Genomic DNA, 25,916 nt, shown 5'->3' with positions numbered 1-25,916 from the left:
AATGTTAAGTATGATCATTTTATTGCACCTAGGTTTACTGAAAGTCAGTAAATTCATATTATATCTACTGAAAAACTCGTCAACAAGAAAATTAATTTTGTATGATGATACTGTCATAAGTAAAAAATATAGAGATAAGTGGTATAGAAGCTTTTAGGTGAACTCTTTAGAAGTAATTATGTTTTAGTCTTTCCAGATTCTTAGTAACTTGAAACTTTCGAGTTTTTCTGAATTAAGTTAAATGATAAACATTTCTTGAAGGTCTAGGTCATTTTTAAGATAAAGTACTGGAACATTGATTGCTAGACAAGTCTATCTTCTTTTGTCTTACAAGAGAAAAAAAAACTAAAGGTGTTTGGGTTTATTAGACACACATCTTGAACCACTTTAAAGAGAAATTATGCTATAAAAACGTATTTTTTAAGAAATGTTTTTAGAGGTTAGAGAACATGTTTATAAGTTTGTCAATCAGAAAACGTTGGTATAACAAACAGTTCAGTTAGTTGGCTTTTGGTTTTTGCTGGAGATTAAGGTTTTTAAGGGTCAAAAATTCTAATAAATATGCGATTAAACTATTAAAAATAATAAGGAAATCATTTCAGAATGTAAAGAAAATATGTTGTCAGCAAGAGAAGGATGGAGATATTTTTGTTAAAGAAAAAGGGAAAATAATTTTGTCCTAGAGCTCATTGTTTCTAGATGGGAAAAAATAAGGGACAAACTTATATAGATACAGAAAGTTGTAGAAGGTTTATGGAAAAGGAACCTTAAGAAAAGAGTTTTGTGCATGGTCAGGATTGATTGAGATTAGATTGAATTTAAAAGCAAACTAATACAGGACTAGAGTTTGTTTTTCTCTCTCTGTTAAGAGAACAAAGTTTTCCTGGAATATTGAGCGGCTTTGATAACAGACTGTAAGTTTCTTTCTCTAGCTAACTTTGAGTTTCCCAAAGGGCCCCTGAGCCATCTCAGAAAGACATATTAAACTAATTAAGATTATTTGGTCTATTAAACTTCATGGAAAACATTATATGAAAAAATTTCTCTAATAAAGTTGTCACAGAGTATAACTAGTCGTGACATGTATCACTGCTTGCTTTAAGTCTACTGCTTGGAGCACGTGCAATGTTTGTGTGACAATTTGATATAATTGATAAGATGTATAACCTATAAAATGTTTCCCTGTCAACATACCTTTGTAGCTGTTTGTTATGTCTGATTAGTTTTCCCCCAACATGGATAACTAGGCAAACATATAAACAAAACGTAGGAGTAGCACCAAGGGACATGATAGACCCAGGGCAGGCAGCAAACACAATCAAGAGACAGATACTTTGATCATCAGTGCTTTCTACTGAAAGATTTGCAATCAAAAGGGGGAAATGACAGAAGAAATGTTCACATATTGAGGTATAGGGAAGTCTTTCTGGTTTACATGATTTAACTCAAATTTTATGCTAATTTAAAACAGCCTGTTTGTGGTCTATTAAACATACATTGTATGTCTGCTTGAACCATTAAGGGAAAAAATACATTTGGAGAATAGTACAAACGCGCATTTTGATTATTATCCTCATTGTAACATATCTACTAATTTTCAAATGTTTGTCTAGGTGCTATGACAAAGCAATCAAAGAGGGAAGTAATGTTTTCATAATACAAAATATTGATGCTAAGCTTGGAAATAGGGACTATTTCCAACTCTGTGTCCAATTCCCCAAATTGAGGCAGGACTAGGCCTCGTTTCACCAGGAAGTAACCAGAGTGATCATCACCCCATTCCCTCAAAGATTTGGGAAAAGTTAAAACAAAAACGGAACCAAAACCAAGTTCCTCTGCTAAGTTTATGATTAACCTTTCTATCCAAAACTTTCTTCCCTTTCATACTCTGCACCTCTTCCTCCTCAGGATTGGAAAATATCAAAGAAAAGGGGGGACTGAAACCAAGCAGGACTCTGCAGGACCCTCTCAGGTACAGAAGCCCTTCTGGGTCCCCTGTTTCTTGTTTGTAGCAAAAAGCTTAATCTCCTAGGGGCCTCCCCTGAGTCACAAAAGCCTGGCTCAAGAATTAATGATTGAAAGGATGTAGACATGTAGCGACAAAAATAGCAGTTAGGCCTAGAGAATGGTAACAAGTTAAAGAGTAAATCAGCCATAGAGTAGTCACAGAATCTTTATTCCCTCCCTGAAGAAGACAGATGACAGTGTCTGATGCATACTCCTGGGCTGTTTTGTACATACTTGATAAAAACCGCCGCCAGAGGGGAAAGGCTACCTGCGTGACGATCAGACTGTCGCCATGACACAAGCAACTCCATCTGTTCTGCACGCAGTCTCCTGCACGTCCTGGAAGCTTTCCTTTAAAAGCTCCTGTCCTCTGATTGGCAACGTGGAGTTGGTTTGGGGGATGCTAGTCTGCCATCTTCCTAGGTTCCTGGATTCCTGAATAAAGCATCTCTTTCCCCCCACCAACTCCTGTCTCTCGAACATTGACTTCCGAGCAGTGAGCAGCCCAAGCTGAGGTCAGTGTTGGCTCCGGGTGGGAACAGACACAGAGGCAGAGGCCCAGCTGAGTGGACTTCTCTTGACCTCACTACCCCAGGGCCCTGCACGGCAGCAACTGCTTCTGAATTAGGGTTTGTAATTTTCAAAGAAGCACCTTCCCTGATGGGCCCTTCAGAGCCCCTGATGGGCCCCTATGGTCAAGAGGAACCGCCCCCCCCCGTGGCCCTGCGCCCTGGGAAGCCAGGCCCCCCACTTGGCACAGCTCAGAGGCAGCTCAGGGACAGCAGGGTGTCAGGATCCACAGCATAGACAGCCGGCAGCCCTGAAACCCTCCTTCGAGATGCAGCAGCCTCCAGGGCTGATATGGCCCCCATCCCACCTATGACAAAGTAGCACGGGACCAAGAGCCGGTTCGCCTCTCCCTGCATCTCCCTGACGCAGTCAGGAGCCAGTTCCTGAGGCCCTCACTCTGACCAGACCAGCACCGGGCTGTGTCTGCTGAGAGGCTGGCCTGGTCCCCACCCCAGGCTCCATGGGAGGGGGACACTGGGACCAACAAGACAAGACAAGGTGGCCTCCAGAACCATGCCCACGTGAGCCCAAGATTATTAACACAGGAGATTTCTGCACAGGGTCTGCCTTTGGGCCTTCTCAACTCCATGCTACAGGCTGGTGAGGAGAACCTCAGATTCCCTCATAGTGAAGCAAAGGATTCCTCTTCCATTTCAAGGACCAAAACCTCCATCCAAGAGCTTTGTATTTGAAGGTTGCTGAAATGCCACATCAGTGCACTCCTGATTTCTGGAAGCCACCAATCACCCTTTCCTTCAACACAAAACCCAGCTAATCCTAGGGCTCTAACCCCAGAATGTGAAATGAAGTCACACTTTCTCCACCCCAGGCATCTCCAGTGGAAGGGTAACCTAGAGTTCAAGATGTCGATGGGCCTATGCCGCCTTTTCCAAATTTCACGTCATCAAAGCTGACAATGGGGCTTCCCTGGTGGCGCAGTGGTTGAGAGTCTGCCTGCCAATGCAGGGGACACGGGTTCGTGCCCCGGTCCGGGAAGATCCCACATGCTGCGGAGCGGCTGTGCCCGTGAGCCGTGGCCGCTGAGCCTGCGCGTCCGGAGCCTGTGCTCCGCAACGGGAGAGGCCACAACAGTGAGAGGCCCGCGTACCGCAAAAAAAAAAAAAAGCGGACAATGATATTTCAAATAAGCCCAATTTTGCATCTTACAGCCAGGGAGACTGAGACCAGTGAGAGCAAGGGAGCATCCCAAAGGACCCAGGGGACAGTGGCCCCCACGGACAGGGCCTGAGACCCTTGAACCCCAGGCCAGGGCTCCCTCCTCCCAGAGCTGGCCAGGCTCAGACCCTGCTCTGCAACTCCCAGTCTCAGCAAGTCTCTCCCACCGAAGCCCTCCCCAAACACGCATACCCTATTATTTGTTCTTGGATGATTTCTTTAGAACGATTTTTCAAAACAACCTTTTCATTCAATCCATTCCCAATTTGTGAGCAATGTGTTCTCCCAGGAGTTGTGTTTTCTTGCTGGAGAAGGGATCTGAGAGGGGAAGCCTCGGAAAGCCGCCCCCTGCCCCCTCCAGCCAGTCTCTCCAGACGCGCGCACACACACTCACACTGAAACATTGTCCTCGGAAGGACCGGCACAGCAGGGAAGATCTAGCCCTCCCAGTTCTGGATTCCTCTCATCCACACCCCTGCGCCTGGTGTGAACGCAGGAGCCCCGGGACGAGGAGCGCACTATCTCACAGGGAGGAGGGAGACGGACATGCTCGCCGCCGCTGCTCGCTCGGGGTGTCGCGCTGGCATGGTGTCCCCAGCTCCAGGGCAGCGAGGCCGGGGACATCGCAGCTGGGAGGGGCAGGCCCAGGCCGAGTCTGCGGCTGGCGATGCAGAGCCCGCAGGAGACCCTGCGCCTTCCTTCCTAGTCCGGTCCGTCGCCATCGGCTTGGAGAGAGCCTGGGGATCGCACCCGGTCACCCCTCGCCCCTCCGGAGCGGGGCGCGCCAGGCTCGCCCAGGTCGGTGCAGGGGAGGAGGTGCAGCCAGGTGCGGATGCAGGAAGGCAAAGGCCGCGCGGATCCCACAGCCCCAGAGGCGGTTGGGCCCCCGGTGCCGGACCGAGCGTCCCCTTACCGCAGAGCAGCAGCAGCAGCAGCAGTAGCGGGAAAACGTGCGGGCGCCGCCGCGCTCTTGTCTCCATGGCTGACCAGCTGTGGCGCGCGGTCCAGCTGTGTGGTGCACCATCCAGCTGCGGCGCGCGGTGCAGCTGAGTCCCGGCTGGGGGCGCTAGGGGCGCCCGGGGGCGGAGTCCAGGCGGGGATGGGGCCGCAAAAAGCCCGCCCCCAGGAGGTGCCTTCCCCCAGGATGTGCTCTGCGCCCCTTAGGATGCACCTCCCTCCCACCCAGGTGCCCTCCCTCAGGTCGTGCTCCCCCAGGACGTGCTACCCCTCAGGACGCTTCCTCCCCCAGGATGCTCCCATCCCTAGGACGAGTACCCTAAGGACGCGCCCTATAGCCCAAAATATGTCTTCCTTCACTGGACGGTCCTTCCCCCAGGACGGATCCCCTCCCCAGCGCAAGCCCCCTTCCTGCAGCCCTCGGGGCGCAGCCCACCGCAAGTGAGCGCCTGGAAGGCTCCGCGCCCGGCTGGGCTGCGGGGCAAGATGAGGGGCGGGTGAAGGCAGCCTGCCAAGGAGCGGGCAGGATCCTGCGGATGCACCCACCCTCACCCCAGCCCGAAGAAGAGCTGGGCAAGGTGTCTGGAGAAGGACTGCTGTGCGTCTCTGCGCCATGAGACCGGCGAGGGCAGCGCCCCAGGGGAGAGAGCTGGCTGAGAGTGGGGATATCTCTGTGTGAGGGTGCGGAGAGGAGCCCTCAGGGTGGAGCGCAGCTGATCCCCGAACTCTTACTGGCCTCAGGCCCCCAGGATACTTTCCTGGGGCCTCGCCTGTGCCAGGAGCCTTTGCACCCCTCTGGACTAGAGCGGGTGGAGCCATACACGCGTGCACCCGGCTGCACTCCTGCACACACCTCACTGCCCATGGCTAGAACCGCGTCCTCAGGCCCTGGTCCTGCCCTGTGCCCTCTGGAGGCCTCAGGGGACAAGACGAGGGCTAGGAGAGTGACTGGGTACCCCTAAGGACCTGACCTACAGGAGTGTCATGGGCTCCGAGGGGAGAGAGGGAGGGACTTGGGATTCTCCAACCATGGATCACTTCACCTGGCTTGGTCACCTCTGTCACCCTCAGCCCCTAGCATAGACGCTGGTCACATTGTCACTGGTGGGGACCCCTCTGCCCTACGGTGCCCCCAGTCCACACACCCCCAGCACGTGCTGGTCTGAGGGCTCAGGGAGCCGGGTCAGGAAGATGGGGGCCCCCTCAGGGATTGGTAGCTCTCAGCCTGGGCCCTTCCCAAGTCAGAGGGATGGAGCAAGTGGGCTCCCCACCTGGACAAGGGCTCCGCCTCTCTGAGTGGTGGAAGATGGGTAATACCGCCACCCCGAAGTCCAGGTCCTGCGAGGGAGGGTTGGGTAGAGGGATTCTAGTACGGGCATCGCAAAACAACTACCTTGCAAGAGCTGAACTGACCTTTCTTGCATGAGGAAGTCCACTTAATAAGGGATTGAAGCTTTCTGTGCTTTTTCTGATTACAAACAGAATTATTTCAAGGGCGAATTCAAGCTAGTTAAAATTGACCAGCCGTCCTGCCTGCCTCTGCCCTAGGTGGTGACAAGCACAGATGCAGGGGCGACTCAGCACCTGTGACCCGGGCCTTCCACGCGTTCAGCGGGGGCTGAAGTCTCGGCCAGTGTTTCCTGCCAGCTGCCCTCTCTCAGATGCCCTGCACCAAGGGAGACAAGCCAAGAGCACGGCCCAGGTGTCCACCAGTGTCCCAGGAGGCCACAGACTCACAGAGGCCTGCACCACTCCACGAGAGAGGCTAGGCCAGACCTCGCAGGCGATTGTACACAGCTAGCAGGCTGGAACGGGGGAGATGGGCCAGATGCGGGGGGCAGATCAGACAGCACCCTGGAGCCTGCCCCAGCCTGGGGCTGTGGCTCCACACTGACCGGTACTAGGGAACGAGCACCCTGGGAGGCAGGGCGCTGGATGAAGCTGCTCCCCTGTCTGCGATGCCCTCCCCTCCCCCATCCCGTAGACTCGGGTCCCTGCACCCTACTTCCATGGAGCTCCTCCGTGCCCCAGGGCAAACTCCCGAGGCCTACAGGCTGCCCACGCATCCCCGTTAGAGGGAGTGCCTGAGAGGCAGGGCCCTGGCTTCCGTTCCCCGTGCACAGGGCACGTGGTCTGCTGGCGCAGGTGGTTTCAGGCAGGTAGTGAGAAGGGGGTTGGGAGAGTCCCAGAGGGGCCATCGTGCTGGGGCCCCACGCTGCTGCTCCCACATTCATCCTGTCCTGGCACCCACTGGGCACACTGGACCCCCCTGTGCAGAGCTGTCTCCCCTGCTGAGAGCCGGCTGCTCCTCTTCTCTCCAGAGAGGTCATCAGAGACGCTTCAAAGGTCATCAGAGACGCTTCAAAGGTCATCAGAGACTCTTGGCTGCCCCTCCCCCCACCAGATCCAGGCTGGCATTAGTGGTTGCTATTGTCTGTGGATCACAGAAGAAGGGACGTTCTGGGAACTCCAGGGCCAGAACTTAAGAGATGGGCAGCTCTGGCTTGTTGCTGTGCAGAGCTGCTTTTTCACGGACAAGGAGAAGCCATGTGGGCGGCCCTGGGGTGAGAGGTCACCTCGACATTCCTCCAGCTGCACTGAGGTCCTGGCTGAGTCGGGGCCAGCCTCCCCCAGGATGGTGAGGAAGGACACGTGTTTGCTGTATACGCCACTAGGTCTGGGTGCAGGGGTGTGAGGGTGTGATGTTCCCAGGAAGACAGGAGGGGCTGTCCCTGTGGAAAGATGAGCTTGAGAGGGGAAGGTGGGACGGTGGAGGCTGGGTAAGGGGACACCCTGGACAGGTGGGTTGGGGTCAGTGCTCATGACAGTGGGTGCTGCCCTAGGACGATGCTGTTTCATCCGCAAGCAATCTGCCCTTAAGAGGGGGAGAGGCTGTATCCTGGATCCCTCCAGGGATGGAAGCCCCTACTCACAAAACAGCCAGCTCCTCTGGGCCAAGCTGATGACGTCTGGGAGGCCAGCTGCAGCCCTCGGGCCTCAGGGCAGAGAGAACAGGCCAGGCCCAGGGGATTCCCTGAGCTCACAGGCTAGAACCATCTCCTCCCCACATGGATGGATCCAGAAACCCACCTGAGGGTCTCCCAGCCAGCCATCCTCCTGTTCCCCTGAAGCCCCAACTGCCCTCGGTTCAGCTCACACACCCCTGAGAACAGGTCCAATCATCTTTTATAGGAACCTGCCCCAAGCTCGAAAACCCTCAGGGAGCTTCGAGTTTTCCGTCTGAAGCTGAAGGGGATAACTGCCCTGCCTCATTCTCAGGTCAGAGGTGAGGATTGAGGTCAAAGAAGCTTCTCTGTGCTGAGATTCATAGGCACTGGGGGATGGAGGTGGAGATGGTGGAGGTGGAGGTGCTGGAGGTGAGGATGGTGGAGGTGGACATGGTGGAGATGGCGATGGAGATGGTGGCGATGGAGATGGCGGAGCTGGAGATGGTGCAGATGGTGGTGGAGGTAGAGATAGAGATGGTGGAGGTGGAGATGGTGGAGGTGTAGATGGTGGTGGAGGTGGACATGGTGGAGATGGTGGAGATGGTGGAGGTAGACATGGTGGAGCTGGAGATGGTGCAGATTGTGGTGGAGGTAGAGATAGAGATGGTGGAGGTGGAGACGGTGGAGGTGGAGATGGTGGTGGAGGTGGCGATGGAGATGGTGGAGCTGGAGATGGTGCAGATGGTGGTGGAGGCAGAGATAGAGATGGTGGAGGTGGAGATGGTGATGGTGGAGCTGGAGATGGTGCAGATGGTGGTGGAGGTAGAGATAGAGATGGTGGGGGTGGAGACGGTACAGTGGAGATGGAGGTGGAGATGGGGAGGACCCAGCTGGCCATGACAGGCCCAGAGTAGCCATCATGCCTGTCGGCCTCGTCTGGCTCCTCCTTGCGGCACAGCCACTCTGAGCAGGTGGCTTCCGCATTGGGAAGGCAAGGCCATCAGACCCCACCTTCTCTAGCAGGCCTGCAGGCAGCTCCCTGAGGGTCCTCTCCTCACCCCTGCCTGGCCACGGGCCACCAGATGGGAAAATAGCAGCTGTGTTGATTGAGGAGGGGCCCCTGCAGGGTCCAGGGACCCATGCCAGGTCCTCTGGGAAACACAGGCACTGGACGAGCACGAGGCCCTCCCCTGTGGTTCATGGTAGGCTCAGGCCCCGTGGAGTAAGCTGAGCCCTGAAGGGTGAGCCCAAGTGGTCTTTCTCCCCTGCGAGTGGCCTGGCAGCCAGTGCCACCCAGAGACCAGCTCAGACGGTGTCATGGGGTGGGGAGATCCCCTGCCCCTAGGGGAGGGGACAGGGCTCACTGCTGGATCCCACAGGGGCTGCTCCCCGTCTGTACTGCCGGGCCCCAGGGTCTGAGACCCCAGAGAGGAAGCAGCCGCCCCTGCACCTGCGTCTTCTCACGTGTGACACGGGGACGCTCGGTTCCCACGCCCACGTATGATGCGCCCAGGCAGCGCCTGGCCCCTGACTCACTCCTCCTGAGGGTGCGGCCCCCTGCCGCCGGGGTCTGCTGACCAGGCATCCCTACAGCTGCGGTCCTGCGTTCCTTCGTAGGCCACCCAGTCTCCGTTCACAGTCCTCTATAGCAAACTCTCCCGTGCCAATTACTGTGTGGCTTCTCTCTCCTGATCCAGCCCTGACTGACACAGTAATCTCATGATATTTATTCAATAATTTTTCTTGTAATGGTTTTAGGAGCAAATTCTCTCGACAGTAAAGGAGCTTCTTCTCTAAGTGGAGGGTTTGTGAGCAAATGGGATCAGAGAAACACGGGGCGTATCGGCTCCACGCATCTCGCCCAGGAGCCAGCATGAGAGGAGCCGAGGCTCCTTCTGGGAGACTCCTCTCAAAACCCAGACGGTGGGAGACTTGGCTGGACAGGCCGGCGGAGCGGGGCAGGTGCACGGGTACTTGGCGCCCCCTGCCGGTGAAACATTGTCTCTCCATCCTCAGTGAAGCGCCAGACGTGACCCCCGCAAGTGATGCGGCAGAGGGTCTGTATACAAAGTGGGGGCAGGGAGATCCCCCTCGGCCGGCCGGGAGAGGGACCTGACCCTCAGCTGTTTCCCAGGGCCCAGAACTCAACTCTCTGTGTTGCTGTTGTTGTTTTTGTCGTTGTCGTTGTGAAACACACATCACATAAAATTTACCATCCTAACCACTTTCAAGTGTACAGTTCAGGGGCATTAAGCGAACTCACATGTTGTGCTACCAACACCACCATCCATATCCTGAACTTTTCATCGTCCCAAACTCTGCCCCCATTAAACAGTAATTCCCTTTGTCCTCTCCTGCAGCCCCTGGCAACCACCATTCTACTTTCTGTCTCTATGAATCTGCCTGCCAATGCAGGGGACGTGAGTTCGATCCCTGCTCCAGGAAGATCCCACATTCCGTGGAGCAACTAAGCCCATGCGCCACAACTACTGAAGCCTGCACACCCTAGAACCCGCATGCCCCAACTACTGAGCCTGCGTGCTACAACTACTGAAGCCCACGCACCTACAGCCCGTGCTCCACAGCAATGAGAAGCCCGTGCAACACAACGAAGAGAAGCCCCCGCTCGCCTCAACTAGAGAAAGCCCTCACCCAGCAATGAAGACCCAACGCAGCCAAAAATAAATTTTTAAAAACAAGAAACGTGGGTGACCTCAGAAGCTGAGAGCCAGTGAGGAGGGGGGACCTCAGTCCTACAACCGCAAGGAAGTGAATTCTGCCAGTGACACAAACAAGCAAGGAAATGGATCCTCCCCTGGAGTCTCCAGGAAGAAGGGGGCCCTGAGACACCCTGACTGTAGCCCAAGGGACCCAAACTGGACTTCTGACCTACAGAACTATAAGAGGATAAGCGTGTGGATTTAAGTTGCTGCGTTTGTGGTCAGTGTCACGGCAGCTCCGGAAAGCTCACCCACCCTAAAACAAACACGGTAAGTCCCCTACGTATGAGCGAGTTCCGCTCCCAGAGCGCGTTCGTAAGTCCAATTAGTCCACACGTCTAACAGAGTTAGCCTAGGTACCCAGCTAACACAATCGGCTATGTAGTACTGTGCTGTAATAGGTTCATAATACTTTTCACACAAATAATACATAAAAACAAACAAACACAAAAAATAAACATTTTTAATCTTACAGTGCAGTACCTTGGAAAGTACAGTAGTCCAGTACAACAGCTGGTATCCAGGGGCTGGCATCGAGTGAAAAGGCAAGAAGCGTTATTGACTGGAGGAGGGAGAGGAGGTGGGAGATGGTAGAGCTGAAGGATCGCCAGCAATAGGACACGGAGGGCGAGCTGCGATTTCGCTCATGCCTGACATTGATGGAACACACGTTCACATCTTTGAAAGTTCACAGCTTGAAGGTTCGTATGTAGGGGACTTACTGTACAGCTCACGTCTTGCCTTGGGCTCCCTGAAACAGACCCCGACACCAGGAACCAGCATGAAACCAACGTGAGTGGTTTCTGGGGAGGCCCAGGGGAGTGGGGTTCACTTGAGGTGAGAGAGGGCGCAGGGGAGGAAGAGGAGGTCCAACCCCAGAGGAGTGTGGGCCAGGCCAAAAGCAGTGAAGCCCCCAGGGGGCGCTCAGGGAATGTCCGTTTTATTTTGCGGGCAGTAGGCCTGCTCTGCAGAGCTGATTAGGTGGTGCTTTCAGCAGGCCCCTCTAGCCACAGGGAGGGCACAGCTGGCAGATGCTGACAGGACTCCAGAAAGGATGGACAGAGTGAGAGCGAGTGACGAGTCAAGGACGGCTGCCCAGGGAGTGCCCCGGCAGTCCAGTGGTTAGGGCTCCACGCTTCCACTGCAGGGGGCACGGGTTCGATCCCTGGTCAGGGAACTAAGATGCCACATGCCGTGCGGTGAGGCCAAAAAAAACCAACCAAACAAACAAAAACCAAAAACAACCACAACAACGAAACACAATTTTAAAAAACAAAGATGGCTGCCCAGGATGGCAGCTCAAACCCCCAGGGGGTGCTGGTGGCGGTCCCTGAGTGGGGAGAAGAAAGATGTGGGCTGGCAGGAAGGGGTCTGCTTGAGCCCTGCAGGGGAATGTCCCCAGGCAGGTCCATGCCTGGGCCTGGAGCCCGGGGGGCAGGTTGGGTGGAGAAACAGGCCTATAGGTCTTTGGCATCCAGATGGTATCTGAAGCCAAAGGAAAGCACGAGATTCCCAGGTAAAGTGTAGAGTGAAGAGAAAACGAGCCCAGACAGAGGTTTGGGCGCTCTGACGCTGAGGTGCTCCTGGAGCACCATTTCTGAACCACCCAGACCCCGGTCCTGTCACTCGAGTTTCTAGAAAACACAGGCTTTGGAGCCGGCCCTCTCGGCTGGAAACCTCAGGCTGAGGGTCCGTGAAGTGAGCACATCGCTGAAACTCTGAGCTTCAGGATTTTACCTTGAAGATGGAGCGCAGGGTCCATGCAGAGCTGCAGTGGTACCCACGTGAGCCGGGCCGTGTGCTCTGACCCTCCCTCCACGCCATGCCGCACCACACACACTGCCGAGCGATAGCAGAATTCAAGGAACTGAACAAATTGAACGAAAGGACAGGGCCTTAAACAGGCAGCATTTAAAATCAAGGAGGAAAGAGTGGGCTTGGAGCACTCTGTCAGCTTTGAGGGAAATTAATTATATTAATTCCTGACCTGATACACTTGCACATATACAATTTCCAATGAACCAAAAGAACTTAACGTTAAAAAATCCATCAGAGTATTACTAAAACTACAGAAGGATGTGTTTCTAACTCTGGGCTAGATTAGTCCGGGTTATAGCAAGAAGGCATAAAGGAGCGCACAATTCTGACCACATAAAATTTTACATCTTTCACAGGACAAAAGAATACCATAGAGTGGTAATAAAAACAACCTAACGAAAGGAAGTATTTGCAACACACGGAATTCATATCCAACAGGTAAGAGGAATGTCTACAAATCAGTAACAGCCTGACAGGAAAGTGCGCGGGCCACAGAGTATGAACAAGCAGGGCACAGGAGACGATGAAACGGGGGTAACGTAAAATGCGGTCACCTCGCTAGTAATGAGGGAGACAAAATTCAAACAGGTGTAAGTTCTGATGCCATCAGCGTGCCTGACATCCACAGAACAAGTGTGGCTGGCTGAGGGGTGCTGCTGAGCACCGAGCCACAAGGCCCGCTCCAGGGTGCTGGAAGGAGATGGACGCTGGCCACTGCAGGAGTGACCCTGCCAGGACAAGATAGGAGGCCATCTCCTGCCCCACCCCCTCCAGTCCCCCTCTGACGCCTCCTACTGCAGGATCTAACAGGAAGCCAGCTGGCAATGCGGCCTCGGAGATGTGGCTCTCAGATCCCTCGCAAAGGAAATGTGTGACTATTTAGGTTTAATTACCCGCAGTGAAACAAATTACAGTTTCAGGTCCTCAGTTGCACTAGTCACGCTCGTACTCAAGAGCCTCCTGTGGCTGCATACTGGACATACTTCCACCGCTGGAGAAAGTTCTGGGGAGCAGCGCTGCCCAAGTCATAGGGGCGGGCAGGCTGGTGGCAGTCCACGATGGCACTCTTGTCCTCACAGTGTCTCCTGAGGGCAGAGAGCGGGGCCGTCTCCCCAAACCTCCCTTCTCAGGCTTGAGAAATGTACGCATTGCAGAGGTGCTCCCCACTTCCCTGGGGACCAGCAGAGAGACCGCCACACTCACCACCTGCCTCGGCCGTCCCCCTCTACTCCTCCCCTACAATCACCTCCTTCACCACATCCAGACAGGGGTGGGACACACATGACCACTGCCCATCCATCCATTCACTCAGCAGGTATACACTGGAAAAGTCCCACCATAAACAAGCTTTCCTTTTCCAGCTGGACCCTGACAGATATTCCAGCTGAAGTGCACATTAGTGATGGCAGACCTGAGCCTTCAATAACATGACCTGCTTACCTCATCAATGACCTGATTCGCATGAAGTCCCTCTGTAGCACATGCTGGAGCCTGGCTTGTCCAACTTCCCTGGCTTCAAATCTCGGCCCTGCTCTCCTACACACCCCTGTGGCTGAAATGAAAGAACGGTTGTCTGTCTCCTGTGGGAAGCATGCTCCTTGAACAGTGCCAAGTCAAAAGTATGTGCCCAATGCATACCTGCTGAATGAATGGATGGATGGGTGGTGGTCATGCCTGTCCCACCCTCTCTGGCTGGCAGATCACTCAGCCTGCCAAAGCTGGTGAGCAAGAGAGCCATTACATCTGCATTTTGAGAAGCGGTTAGGAGGACGGACCCTGAGGCACAAGGTCACAGGGACCGGGAGGTAGGAGAGAGTGAGGAGTGGAAGTGACGTATTTAGGGATAACATTGGCAGGACTTGGCCAGAAGGCCCCAGGGTTCTGGCCAGGCTTGGTGGTGGAGGTGCAGGCTTAGCTGGAGAGAGGCTGGCCGGAGCTCAGAGGAGAAACAGGGCTGCCTGGGGGTGGGCCGTGCAGAGGGCTCGGCCACGTGCCTTCAGGACCTCGCCATTTAGAGGCTGGCTGCAGGAGGTTAAGCCTCCCGCCAGGCACAAAGGAGGGGCTGCCAGGCCGGGAGCGCCTGGTGTCACAGTGGGCACAAGAGGACCACACATCACAAGGAGCAGGACGATGAGGGCTAGGGATGCCCACAGAGGTCGGCAGAATCCTGGCAGGAGTGGATTCAGAGGTAGCCGGGTCTGCTCTCCCTGCACTGAGCCCGGAGGGGAGAGCTGTGTGCAGTCTCTCCAGCCACAAGGGACCTCTGCTCCTCTCTCCAGGCGTCTCCGTGCCCTCGCTGTTCACTTAGGACGCTGACTTTTCTTATTCTTGGAAACCACCATTTCCTTCGCACTTAGGCTTGGGGGCCCTCCTCCATGTCTGCTGCCCTGGATGACTGTGCCTTCTGTCTCCACCTGGCTCTGCCCCCAACTTCACACGCCAAGATCCAGCTCTGGAGTCGTCTCCTCTGAGCAGCTATCCCTGGCTCCTTCTCTGACACCCCCTCCCACTTCTGGGCTCAGGATTCTCTGTGGTTACAGCTCTCTGCCGCGACATCTGGTAGCCCCAAGCCACCCCCTCCGCAGCCTGGGAAACGAGTTTTGCCATCAAGTGCTGGAATAGAACTGTCTTTGCCGAACTTAATGAAACTGCCCGGCAGCATGAGCAGTGGAGAACACTGGTCTGCAGAGAGATGGAGCCCAAATGCCGGTTCTTCCTCTGGTCTAGCTGCATGCTGCCCCCCCGTGTGATCCATGGTTTCTCCTTTTGTTACCGAGTCCAAGCTCGCTCTGCTCACCGCACGACAGGCCAATAAATCAGAGACAGGTGTTGAGGCATGGAATACGACTTTATTCAGAAAGCAGGCAGATCGAGAAGATGGCAGATTAAAGTCTCAAAATAACCATCTTATCGGGGTTTGGATGCCAGTTTCTTTTATAGCACAGAGGGGGAGGAGATGAGGAAGTAAAGTAAAAAGGCCATACGTTTTGCAGATATCACCTGGAATGACCAGCCTTGGGGAGGGAAGGTGTTAATTTCTTCTTTCTTGCAGCCATCCACAGGTGGACAGGGTCCGGATGTTTGCCTGAACAAAGGCACTTTGGTTTAACATTCAGGCAGAGGGGCGGGGTTCCCGAGGCAGGCCATTGTGTAGAGACAGTATCCTTTTAGTGAACAAAAGCGGCGGAAAGCAAAGGTTAAAGTAAAAGGAACAGATCCAACATGTCAAATTTGGCTCTTCCGGTTACACTTCGGCTGTGCAAACTGCTTTTTAATTTTTTAGATGAGATTCATGTAAAATAATAGAACGTGGAAGATGCCAAATTGTTTTTAATTAATTTATTATGATCATGCTACCACTCGGTAATTGTAAAACTGTCTTTTAAAGTTAAAGAGTGACCTCAGAAACATGGTGGAGTGGAAAACTACCTTTGTCCTTCCCCTTCGATCTATACCCGGTAAGACATCCACAGCTCAGCAAAGGCTCCTCTGCCCAACACAACAGGACGGGGAATGTCCACACATCAGTACATCTAAAGGTGGGTGAACTGAAATAGAGAAGACAGAACCGTGGGAACAGTGGAATGGGTGCCTGCCTGCAGTCCCAGCCCTCTGACCATGGCAGCTGAGCCCACAGCTTCAGAGAACCCAGGAGCAGCAGCAGAAGGGGCACATACGACTCAGGCGTCCCAGATGCACCGGCACCTGTGGCCACAGGTAACTGGGCAGCAGTGGCAGTGAGGGCTGGGGGACCATCCTCCCAGCCACTGAGGCGCCCACGACACGCCCCCATCTGCAGTGGTGGAGCCCGGGAACCTTACAACACCAGACACAGGAGAGGTGCCCCGTGGACCCTGGCTCCCCTCCCCTCGTCTTCCCTCCTCCACAGGGAGCCTGTGTCTCCAGGGATCCCAGACATAAGGAAAGAGCCCACCATCCCAGGGACGACAGCAGCCCTGGCAGAAACAAGGCAGCAATGACCCCAGAGGCACAAGAAATGACAATGAAGGCACAGAGCCACACTTTTTACAGAGACGACGAAGCTGGAAACTGCACTGAAATAGAACCAGAGGCAGCTCAGCTAAGAGAAACCAAAAACTTGTGTGATAGCGCCACCTACTGGAAAATAAAAGAAAGGACTCTAATTCCCAATCTGTCCAGCCTCAAATGCGCCAGCACAGTTCATCAAACAACACGAAGAACCACAGTAACACTACACAAAAAGAAAAGGACAATTCTCCAGACACCAAACTTAAAGTCATGAAATATTGTGATCTGATAGAGAATTCAGATAGCTGTCATCAAGAAACTCAGAGAGGGCTTCCCTGGTGGCGCAGTGGTTGAGAGTCCGCCTGCCGATGCAGGGGACACGGGTTCGAGCCCCGGTCCGGGAAGATCCCACATGCCGCGGAGTGGCTGGGCCTGTGAGCCATGGCCGCTGAGCCTGCGCGTCCAGAGCCTGTGCTCCGCAACGGGAGAGGCCACAACAGTGAGAAGCCCGTGTACCTCAAAAAAAAAAAAAAAGAAAGAAACTCAAAGATACAAGAAAAGTCAGAAAGGCAGTTTAATGAGCTCAGGAATAAAAACGATGAACAGAAGGTACCCTTTACGAAAAAGACCGAAACTCTCAAAAGGAACCAAAGAGAAATTCTGGAGCTGAAGACCTCAATAAATGAGATGAAGAGAGTATTAGCACTGGAAATGGAGCAGACCATATGGAAGAGAGAATTAGTGAGCTCCAAGATAGAAGATAGAAATCTAACAATAATACAAGTAAAAGAGGAAAGAGAAATAAGATATTCCTTTAAATGAGGAAATCCTACAAGAGCTATCTTTTAGGAAGGGCAATATTAGCATAATGGGTATCCCAGAAGGAGAAGAGAGGGAGAAGGGAGCTTATTTAAAGAAATAATAGCTGAACACTTCCCAAATTTGGGGAAGGAACTGGATACACAAGTCCATGAAGTTACAAGAACACCTAATTACCTCAACGCAAGAAGACTTTCTTTGAGACACATTATATTAAAATTGCCAAAAGTCAAGGAAAAAGAAAGAATTTAAAGGCAGCCGGGGAAAAAATGGTAATCTACAAAGGAACCCGAATTAGGCTATCAGCAGATTTCTCAGCAGAAACCCTACAGTCCGGAGGGAGTGGAGTGACATTCTCAAAATACTGAAAGATAAAAACTGTCACTCAAGAATACTCTATACAGGGACTTCCCTGGTGGCGCAGTGGTTGGGAATCCTCCTGCCAATGCAGGGCACAGGGGTTTGATCCCTGGTCTGGGAAGATCCCACATGCTGCAGAGCGACTGAGCCCATGTGCCACAGCTGCTGAGCCTGCGCTCTGGAGCCCGCGAGCCACAACTACTGAAGCCCGCATGCCTGAAGCCTGTGCTCCGCAGCAAGAGAGGCCACCGCAATGAGAAGCCCACGCACTGCAACAAAGTGTAGCCCCCGCTCGCTGCAACTAGAGAAAGCCCACGTGCAGCAGTGAAGACCCAACACAAAAATAAAATAAATTAATTTTTTTAAAAAAAGGAATACCCTATACAGCAAATTTGTCATTCAAAAATGAAGGAGAAATAAAGACTTTCCCAGACAAACAAAGGTGAGGGAATTCATCACCACTAGACCTGCTTTACAAGAAATGCTGAAAGGAACTCTTCTACCAAAAACAAAACAGCAAAAATACACAAAACTTTGAGCAAGGGGCTTCCCTGGTGGCGGAGTGGTTGAGAGTCTGCCTGCCGATGCAGGGGACACAGGTTTGTGCCCCGGTCTGGGAGGATCCCACGTGCCGCGGAGCGGCTGGGCCCGTGAGCCATGGCCACTGAGCCTGCGCGTCCGGAGCCTGTGCTCCGCAACGGGAGAGGCCACAACAGTGAGAGGACCGCATACCGCAAAAAAAAAAAAAAAAAAAAAAAAGGAAAGCAGAAAAACAGCTATAGCTATCTCATTTTCAGGTATAAGTAACAAACTTACAACAAAAAAAGGGATAATTTGAGACAACAAAAACATAGAAGGGGAAGAAGAAAAGGATGAAACTCATATAGGTAAATGAAAATAAGATACTATCAGCAGAAAAAGGACTGTTTTAGACTCACAGACATAGAAAACAAACTTTTGGTTACCAAAGGGGAAAGGGGGGAGGGGAGGATAAGTTAGGAGTTTGGGATTAACAGATACACACTACTACATATAAAATAGATAAACAACAAGGACCTACTGTATAGCACAGGGAACTATAATCAATATCTTGTAATAACCTATAATGGAAAAGAATCTGAAAAGGAATATATGTAACTGAATCGCTTTGCTGTACACCTGAAACTAGCAAAACGTAAATCAACTATACTTCAATTTTAAAAGGTGGGGGGGAGATGAGATTAGGAGGCTAGCTTTGATGCTGTATTTCCATAATAATTTACACAAGTTTTTTTTTTATAAATTTATTTATTTACTTATTTATTTTGGCTGCGTTCGTTCTTCATTGCTGCACACAGGCTTTCTCTAGTTGCAGCGAGCGGGGGGCTGCTCTTTGTTGCAGTGCATGGGCTTCTCATCGCGGTGGCTTCTCTTGTTGTGGAGCACGGGCTCTAGGCACAAGGACTCAGTAGTTGTGGCACACGGGCTTCAGTAGTTGTGGCTCACGGGCTCCAGAAAGCAGGCTCAGTAGTTACGGCGCACGGGCTTAGTTGCTCCGCAGCATGTGGGATCTTCCCGGCCCAGGGCTCAAACACTTGTTCCCTGCATTGGCAGGCACACAAGATTTTTTAAAAAGAAAAAGGACTATTTTATCTATGAGACATTTTATACAAACCTCAGGGTAACAAAGAAAACATAAACACAGAGCAGAGACATGAAACACAAAAAAAAACAAAAAAAGGAAACTGAGAAAAATACCAAAGAAGACCACCAAACCAAAATGGCAGACAGAAACACAAGGAAAAAGAAAACAATGGAGGTATAGAGAAACCAGAAAACCAAAGATAAAATGACAGTACTAAATCCTCATTTATCAATAATCACCCTAAGTGAAACTGGATTGACTTCACCAATCAAAAGACACAGAGTGGCTGGGTGGATTAAAAAATAAGACCCAACTATATGCTACCTCCAAGAGACTCACCTCAGCTCTGGAGACAAACATAGGCTCAAAGTTAAGGGATGGAAAATGATACTTCAAGCAAATGGCAGCCAAAACAAAGCTGGTATAGCCACACTTATATCAGACAAAATGACTTCAAGCCAGAAAAGGTAACAGGAGACAAAGATGGACATTATGTATTGATAAAGGAGACCATTCATCAAGAAGACAGAACAATGATCGATATATATGCATCTAACATAGGAAAACCAAAATATTTAAAGTAATCATTAACAGTTCTAAACGGAGAAATTGACTGTAACACAATAATAGTAGAGGAGTTTAACACCCCAACATCAGTGGAAAGATCATCCAGACAGAAATTCAACAAGGAAACAACACCCTTAAGTGAAACATTAGACCAGATGGATTTGATAGATTTATAAAGAACATTCTATCCAAATGCAGCACAATACACATTCTTCTCAAGTGCACTTGGAACTTTCTCAAGGATAAACCATATGTTGAGAAACAAAAGAAGTCTCAATAAATTTAAGATTGAAATCATATTAAACATATTTTCTGATCACAATGGAATGAAACTAGACGTCAACTACAAGAAGAAAGTGGGAAAAATCACAAATATGTGGAGACTGAACAACATGCTACTGAACAACTCCTGGGTCAACAAAGAAATCAAAGGAGAAATCACAAATTACCAGAAGACAAATAAAAATAAATATACTACATACCAACATGTGATGCTGCAAAAGTGGTACTAAGAGAGAAGTTTATAGCAATACAGGTCAACTCAAGAAACAAGAAAAATCTCAAGTAAACAATCTAACTTTATACCTAAAGGAACTAGAAAAAGAACAAATGAAGCCCAAAGTTAATATAAAGACTGAAATAATAAAGACTGGAGCAAAAATAAATCAAATAGAGACTAAAAAGACAACAGAAAAGATCAAAGAAACTAAGAGCTGGTTCTTTGCAAAGACAAACAAAATTGACAAACTATTAGCTAGACTCACTAAGGAAAAAAGAGAGAAGGCCTTGATAAATAAAATCAGAAACAAAGAGGAGGGAAAAAAGCCAGATACCACAGGAATACAAGGACTATAAGAGAATATTATGAACAACTACACACCAACAAGTTGAACAACCTAGAAGAAATGGACAAATTTTTAAAATCATACAAACTTCCAAGACTGAATCAGGAAGAAATTTTAAAAATCTGAATATACCAATCACTAATACAGAGACTGAAGCAGTAATCAAAAAGCTTCCAGGGCTTCCCTGGTGGCGCAGTGGTTGAGAGTCTGCCTGCCGATGCAGGGGCCACGGGTTTGAGCCCTGGTCCGGGAAGATCCCACATGCCGTGGAGCAACTAAGCCTGTGCACCACAACTACTGAAGCCCATGTGCCTACAGCCCGTGCTCTACAAGAGAAGCCACGGCAATGAGAAGCCCACGCACCGCAACGAAGAGTAGCCCCTGCTCGCCGCAACTAGAGAAAGCCCACACGCAGCAACGAAGACCAGCAACAGCCAAAAGTAAATAAATAAATAAATTTTTTAAAAAAGACAACAGCCATTGTCACCACAAGAAGAGCTTGAGCCCAGGTGTTGTTCCACACCTGATCCATTCATAGCCCTGTTTAACCACCAGAGTCAGAAACCCACTTGGACAAGATTAAGCACTAGGTGGGCTGGCCGGGGGCCACCTGGGACCCCTGCCCCCACTCTCCCATCTCCCTCCCCGTGCTGCAGAGGGACCCAGGCATGGACGTCCATCCTTGGAGCCTACCACTAAGACAGAAATCTCCAGATCGAAAAGGCCTGCTGGCGGGCCCTACCATCACCACCCTTGTGTGCCAGAGACCAGCAGCGGCTACCAGGAGTGGGGAGAGCCCTGCCCCACAAACACCCTTCCAGAGAGGAACCTCGGGACCCCACACGACGGTCTCCACAGTGTTTCTCTTCTCCGGGTTTTACTTCGTAAAGGGCATCAGCCACCCCTGTGTCTGCAGAGCGCCGAGCTCCCCTGCAGGCTGCTCTGTGCTGCACGTGTTTGGTGCGAATCCTCAAGAGGTATATTCTCTACTCTGTTCTGGGCCACAGTTTGAGATGGTTTTCCTTGCCATGTTCTGTGGGTGGGAGAGTTTGATTTCTAGATCTTTGAGTCCTTAGAGCCCCATCTTGGGCACATCCTGGGTTTTGTCTCCTGCTGGCTGCGTTCAATATCAAGTTCGGCTGGCAGGGCAAAGGCCACTTACGGCTCTGCTGAGCCTTCTTGGGGTCCTTCTTTCACCTAACTCAGCTCCTGATCATTTGTTGCTACCCGGCGAGGTTTGTTTTCTGTTCAGGACTTTTTTCCTTGTCCTCACAAGGAGGCTCAGCCGGGACACCTAGGGGGAGTCCCCTCCCCTGGAAGGTGCTGCTCTTGGTGCTTCCATTCCGCCCACCCCTCTTCCACCTGGAGTTCTGCATCCTTCTCCCCAACCAGTTCCCAAATGTGGTGTCTTGGGGCTCAGCCAGGAACCCCTCCCTGCACTCCTTCCCTGCAAACCCCATGCATTTCCCATAAGCTGACAGCTCCCCTGATGTTCCGGACACTTCTGGCCTCTGGCTTGCTGCATATCCGGGTCCCAGTGGGTCTGCCTCCAAAGTGCATGGATGCCCCTCACCGCACAGCGCCCCGCCTCACCCCTGCTGCTGTAGAAGCCACCTGGTCTCCCCCCTCACCCTGCCCACCCCTCACTCTGTTCTCCACACAGCAGCCCAAGAGGTCTCTCTAAACACGCACCAGACCCTCCTCTGCTCAGGCCCTTCATTTATTCCCATCACACTTGGACGAACGTGCAAAGCCCTTTTCCTGGACCATCGAGATGTGGGGTCTCTGTCTCTGCTGCTGTCCCCTCGGTCCCCATGTTCCCACCGTTCCAGCCCCTCCAGACACTCCCCACTCTTTTTTTTTTTTTTTTTTTGCGGTACGCGGGCATCTCACTGCTGTGGCCTCTCCCGTTGCGGAGCACAGGCTCCAGACGCACAGGCTCAGCGGCCATGGCTCACGGGCCCAGCCGCTCCGCGGCATGTGGGATCTTCCCGGACCGGGGCACGAACCCATGTCCCCTGCATCCGCAGGCGGACTACCAACCACTGCGCCACCAGGGAAGCCCAGACACTCCCCACTCTTGGCCTCAGTCCCCTTCTCCCAGACTGGACAGGCCCGAGCTAGCCCCAGTCTGGCCCCGTGCCTGTATTCTCCGCTGCACTGCTTGCGCTCATGGATCAATGGTAACGGAGTCCCCTGTCCCCGGAGGCCTTCCACAAAGCCCACGTCATGGATCAGCTATGACAAAGGGACATGGCCAAAGCAAAGCTGCTGTTCACGGCTCACTTCCTAGAGCAGGAACGCAAAGGCAGCTGTCCAGGCTTACCTTGGGGTCCCTGTCTTCCAATCCTGTGGGTTTTGATGCTTTCAGTGAGAATTCTGACCACTATTGCTTGGCTTCCTGAGTCGCCCTTGGGAAGGGGAAGTGGATCTGAGTTGCCTCTCCACCATTACAGAAGCGCAAGGCTGGCTTCTGATTCTTCAAGAGGACCCAGTGAGACTGACGCCCGAATCACATAGACAACAGACTTCTGACCCGCAGCCCGCAGCAGCCAGCCCAGGAAGCCAGCCTGCTGTCTCTAGGGACAATCCAGGAAGCTAAACAATAACCCCTGTAATAATCAGCCCCAAAAGGCCAGAATTTGGTCGATAACTGACAGCTTCCCTAATTTCAGTCCCTACCTCCAACTCAGGACCAACCAGAGAAAGCCAAACACGCTCCCCCAACCAATCACATGGGACCCCCCCTTCTAGTGAGGGCACCTCCAGCTTCCCCAGGCCCACAGCCCCCACCAGGGCAGCCCTGAGCCCTCCTTCTCCTCCAGGAAGCTGTCCCACTGCCCTGCCTGCCCTTGAGTCTCTGCCAAACCAAGTGATGGGAGCAACTCCCTCGCTACAGCCAGCTCTGAACACACACTTCTGCCTTCCCCATCTGGTTGATTTTGTTTATTTCCACACAAGAAAGCTAGATTTTATGAAAAATCTCCAATTACTTTTTTTTTTTTTTTTTTTTTGACTGCGTTGGGTCTTCATTGCTGCGTGCGGGCTTTCTCTAGTTGCGGTGAGCGGGGGCTACTCTTCATTGCAGTGCGCAGGCTTCTCATTGTCGTGGCTTCTCTTGTTGTGGAGCACGGGCTCTAGGGCGCGTGGGCTTCAGTAGTTGTGGCACGTGGGCTCAGTAGTTGTGGCCTGCAGGCTCTAGAATGCAGGCTCAGTAGTTGTGGCGCACGGGCTTAGTTGCTCCGCGGCATGTGGGCTCTTCCCGGACCACGGCTCAAACCCGTGGCACCTGCATTGGCAGGCGGATTCTTAACCACTGCGCCACCAGGGAAGTCCCTCCAATTACTTTAATGTTGAGAACAAACATAAAATTTTAAATGTCATGGAGGTGACAGGGCTGCAAGGTTGTCATGTCTGTTGAGTAAAGTGGAAGCCTCTGACCTCTGACTCCTAGTGGCAGGAATTGTGGGAAACAGTTTTGGCCTCTTTTCTAAGCCGGCAGGGTGGTGCTGTGGGCCCTGGCCTGGCCCTGGGGATGCGACCTGCAGGCTTGTACAGATCCACTCCTTGGTCCCTGTCCTGCCGGCAAGCCTTGCTCCGCTCTCCGAGCTGTCAGGCCCCCATCATGAAGGAAGGGGTGTGCCTCTGGCTCGCTGGGCTTGTTGAAAAGCCCTCCCATTGTGCGCCCATTAGTGCTAATTCTCTACCCAAGGCTCCATCTGAGGCAGGACAAGCCCACTGGGCTTGGATTCAAGGGTTGATGGAGACACCACGAGGGGGGAGGCTCCACCCTGCTCTCCCCCTGATCACGGGGCTGGACCCCCACTTCCTCAGCTCCAGGACACCCAAGCCCCTGGTCCCACATTCCTTCTGCCCAGGCCTCACCCTTATCAGCAGGACAGGCAGTGGGCTCTCCCGGGGTCTCCCTGCCCCTCACGGTCCCACCTCCCAGTCAGCCAGCAGAGGGCCTTTCTGAAACATACTGGCCGTGCCCACCCACCCTGACACCTGGCCTGGCTCCATGCCCTGTGTGGTCCAGGTCTGCAGCCTCCCCAGCTCCCTCCCACTTGAGTGACGTGGTTATCAGACTTCCCTAGAACTGGGGCCCCCAACGCCGGGGCCGTAGACCAGTACCGGTCGGCAGCCTGTTAGGAAGCGGGCCGCACAGCAGAAGGTGAGCGGTGGGCGATGGAATCTTCATCTGCCGCTCACCATCGCTGGCATTACTGCCCGAACCACTCCCACCACTGCCCCCCGCCCCCCGTCCGTGGAAAAATTGTCTTCCACGAAACTGGCCCCTGGTGCCAAATAGGTTGGGGACTGCTGCCCTAGAAGACCCCGTTTCTTTGTGCCTGGCAGCACCACCCCTCATGGCCCCTGGACCGTCCACATCTTCCGGCCTCTCTCAGCCTCCAGGTCCCCAGCCGGTGAGATGCCTGCACCAGTGCACACCTGGGACCAGAGGGCTGCATTCACTGGTGTCCCTGGCCAGACAACCAGCCTGGATGAATGGATGAAGAGTAGGGACCCTGAATAGGGGTGATGCCGTGGGGTGCAGCCACCCAAGCCTTCCTACCAGGACCACCCGGCAGCCCCTGCAGCACACCCTTCACCCTGGATGTCCCGCTAACCCAGCAGACCCCATGGGAGCCCGAGGGGACCACAGTGCTGTTGGATCATGAGGGAAGGGGCAGGGCTCCCCGACAGCCCCACACCCAGGAGCCCTGAACAAGAGGTGCCAATAGAGCCTTGAGAAACTTGGGGGAGGAAAGAAATTTCTGGAGAGGAGCAAGAGGCAGGAGAAGCAACCGCTACATGCACTGACTTGGTAAGATCAGGGTGTGGAAAAGTTCATGAGCTGTGAGAGATCCGATGAGGACGGGACTCCCACCCAGGGGCTGTGATGGTCCCCACTGAGAGGAGCAAGCGTGTGAACGGCGTGGCCTCCCCTACCTGGTCTTGGGCATGAGAGTTTGGAGGAAACCCCAAACCCAGCCGACCCCACAGAACCAGTGGGGACACTATGCGCTTAGCTCACCACGTAACTGATGCTCCGGGAGATCACAGCTAGGCCTCAGTTTCCCCATCCATCCGGACACACAGGAGCTGTGCAGAGAGAAAAGGCCTGCAGGTCTTGGAAGAAGATGGGCTGAGGCCAGGCCAGAGGGGCCAGTGAACATCCCCAGGGCCCGAGGACCCCACGTCCCTGCCCCGGGGCTGGTGAGCCCAGGGAACATCATTCCTGGAAACTCCTGGTTCTCCGTCTAGCCCTCGGGGCCGAGAACCTGCCTGAAGGCCTGGCCTGCCAACACCTCTTGCCCCTCCCCTTCCCCCCAAGCCCACCGGGCCTGCATCCCCCCTGGCCTGGCCTCCCCAGCACCCAGCAATTAGAGCTGGCCTCTACTCCCCCTCCAGATGAAAAGTGCAGTCCCAGTCTCATGGCTGTGTGAAGGGTTCTCTTAGAAGCTGAGGAAATGGGTTAATGGTGGTGGCCTGCCAGGGAAGTGACCTGGTT

At 52.8% G+C, this 25,916-nt stretch overlaps 1 protein-coding gene across 5 annotated transcripts in view; it reads right to left on the bottom strand.

The window, feature by feature from the left end:
- Window positions 1-25,916, bottom strand: part of RAMP3 (receptor activity modifying protein 3) — a 53,339-nt gene that overhangs the window by 12,121 nt on the left and 15,302 nt on the right. For 3 of the 5 annotated variants that reach the window (XM_049714683.1, XM_049714685.1, XM_033411335.2), the window contains one exon: window positions 25,440-25,507. The exons of 1 other annotated variant lie outside the window; for it this stretch is intronic. In XM_049714683.1, coding sequence (XP_049570640.1) covers window positions 25,440-25,507 — 68 coding nt within the window. Of the gene's footprint in view, window positions 1-4,666; window positions 5,078-25,439; window positions 25,508-25,916 lie in introns of those variants that run through there. One more of the 5 variants, XM_033411334.2, reaches the window with a different exon arrangement.

This window comes from Orcinus orca, chromosome 9, assembly GCF_937001465.1.
Source record: "Orcinus orca chromosome 9, mOrcOrc1.1, whole genome shotgun sequence".
Classification (NCBI taxonomy): Eukaryota; Metazoa; Chordata; class Mammalia; order Artiodactyla; family Delphinidae; genus Orcinus; species Orcinus orca.
This window is presented reverse-complemented; position numbering and strand designations above follow the sequence as displayed.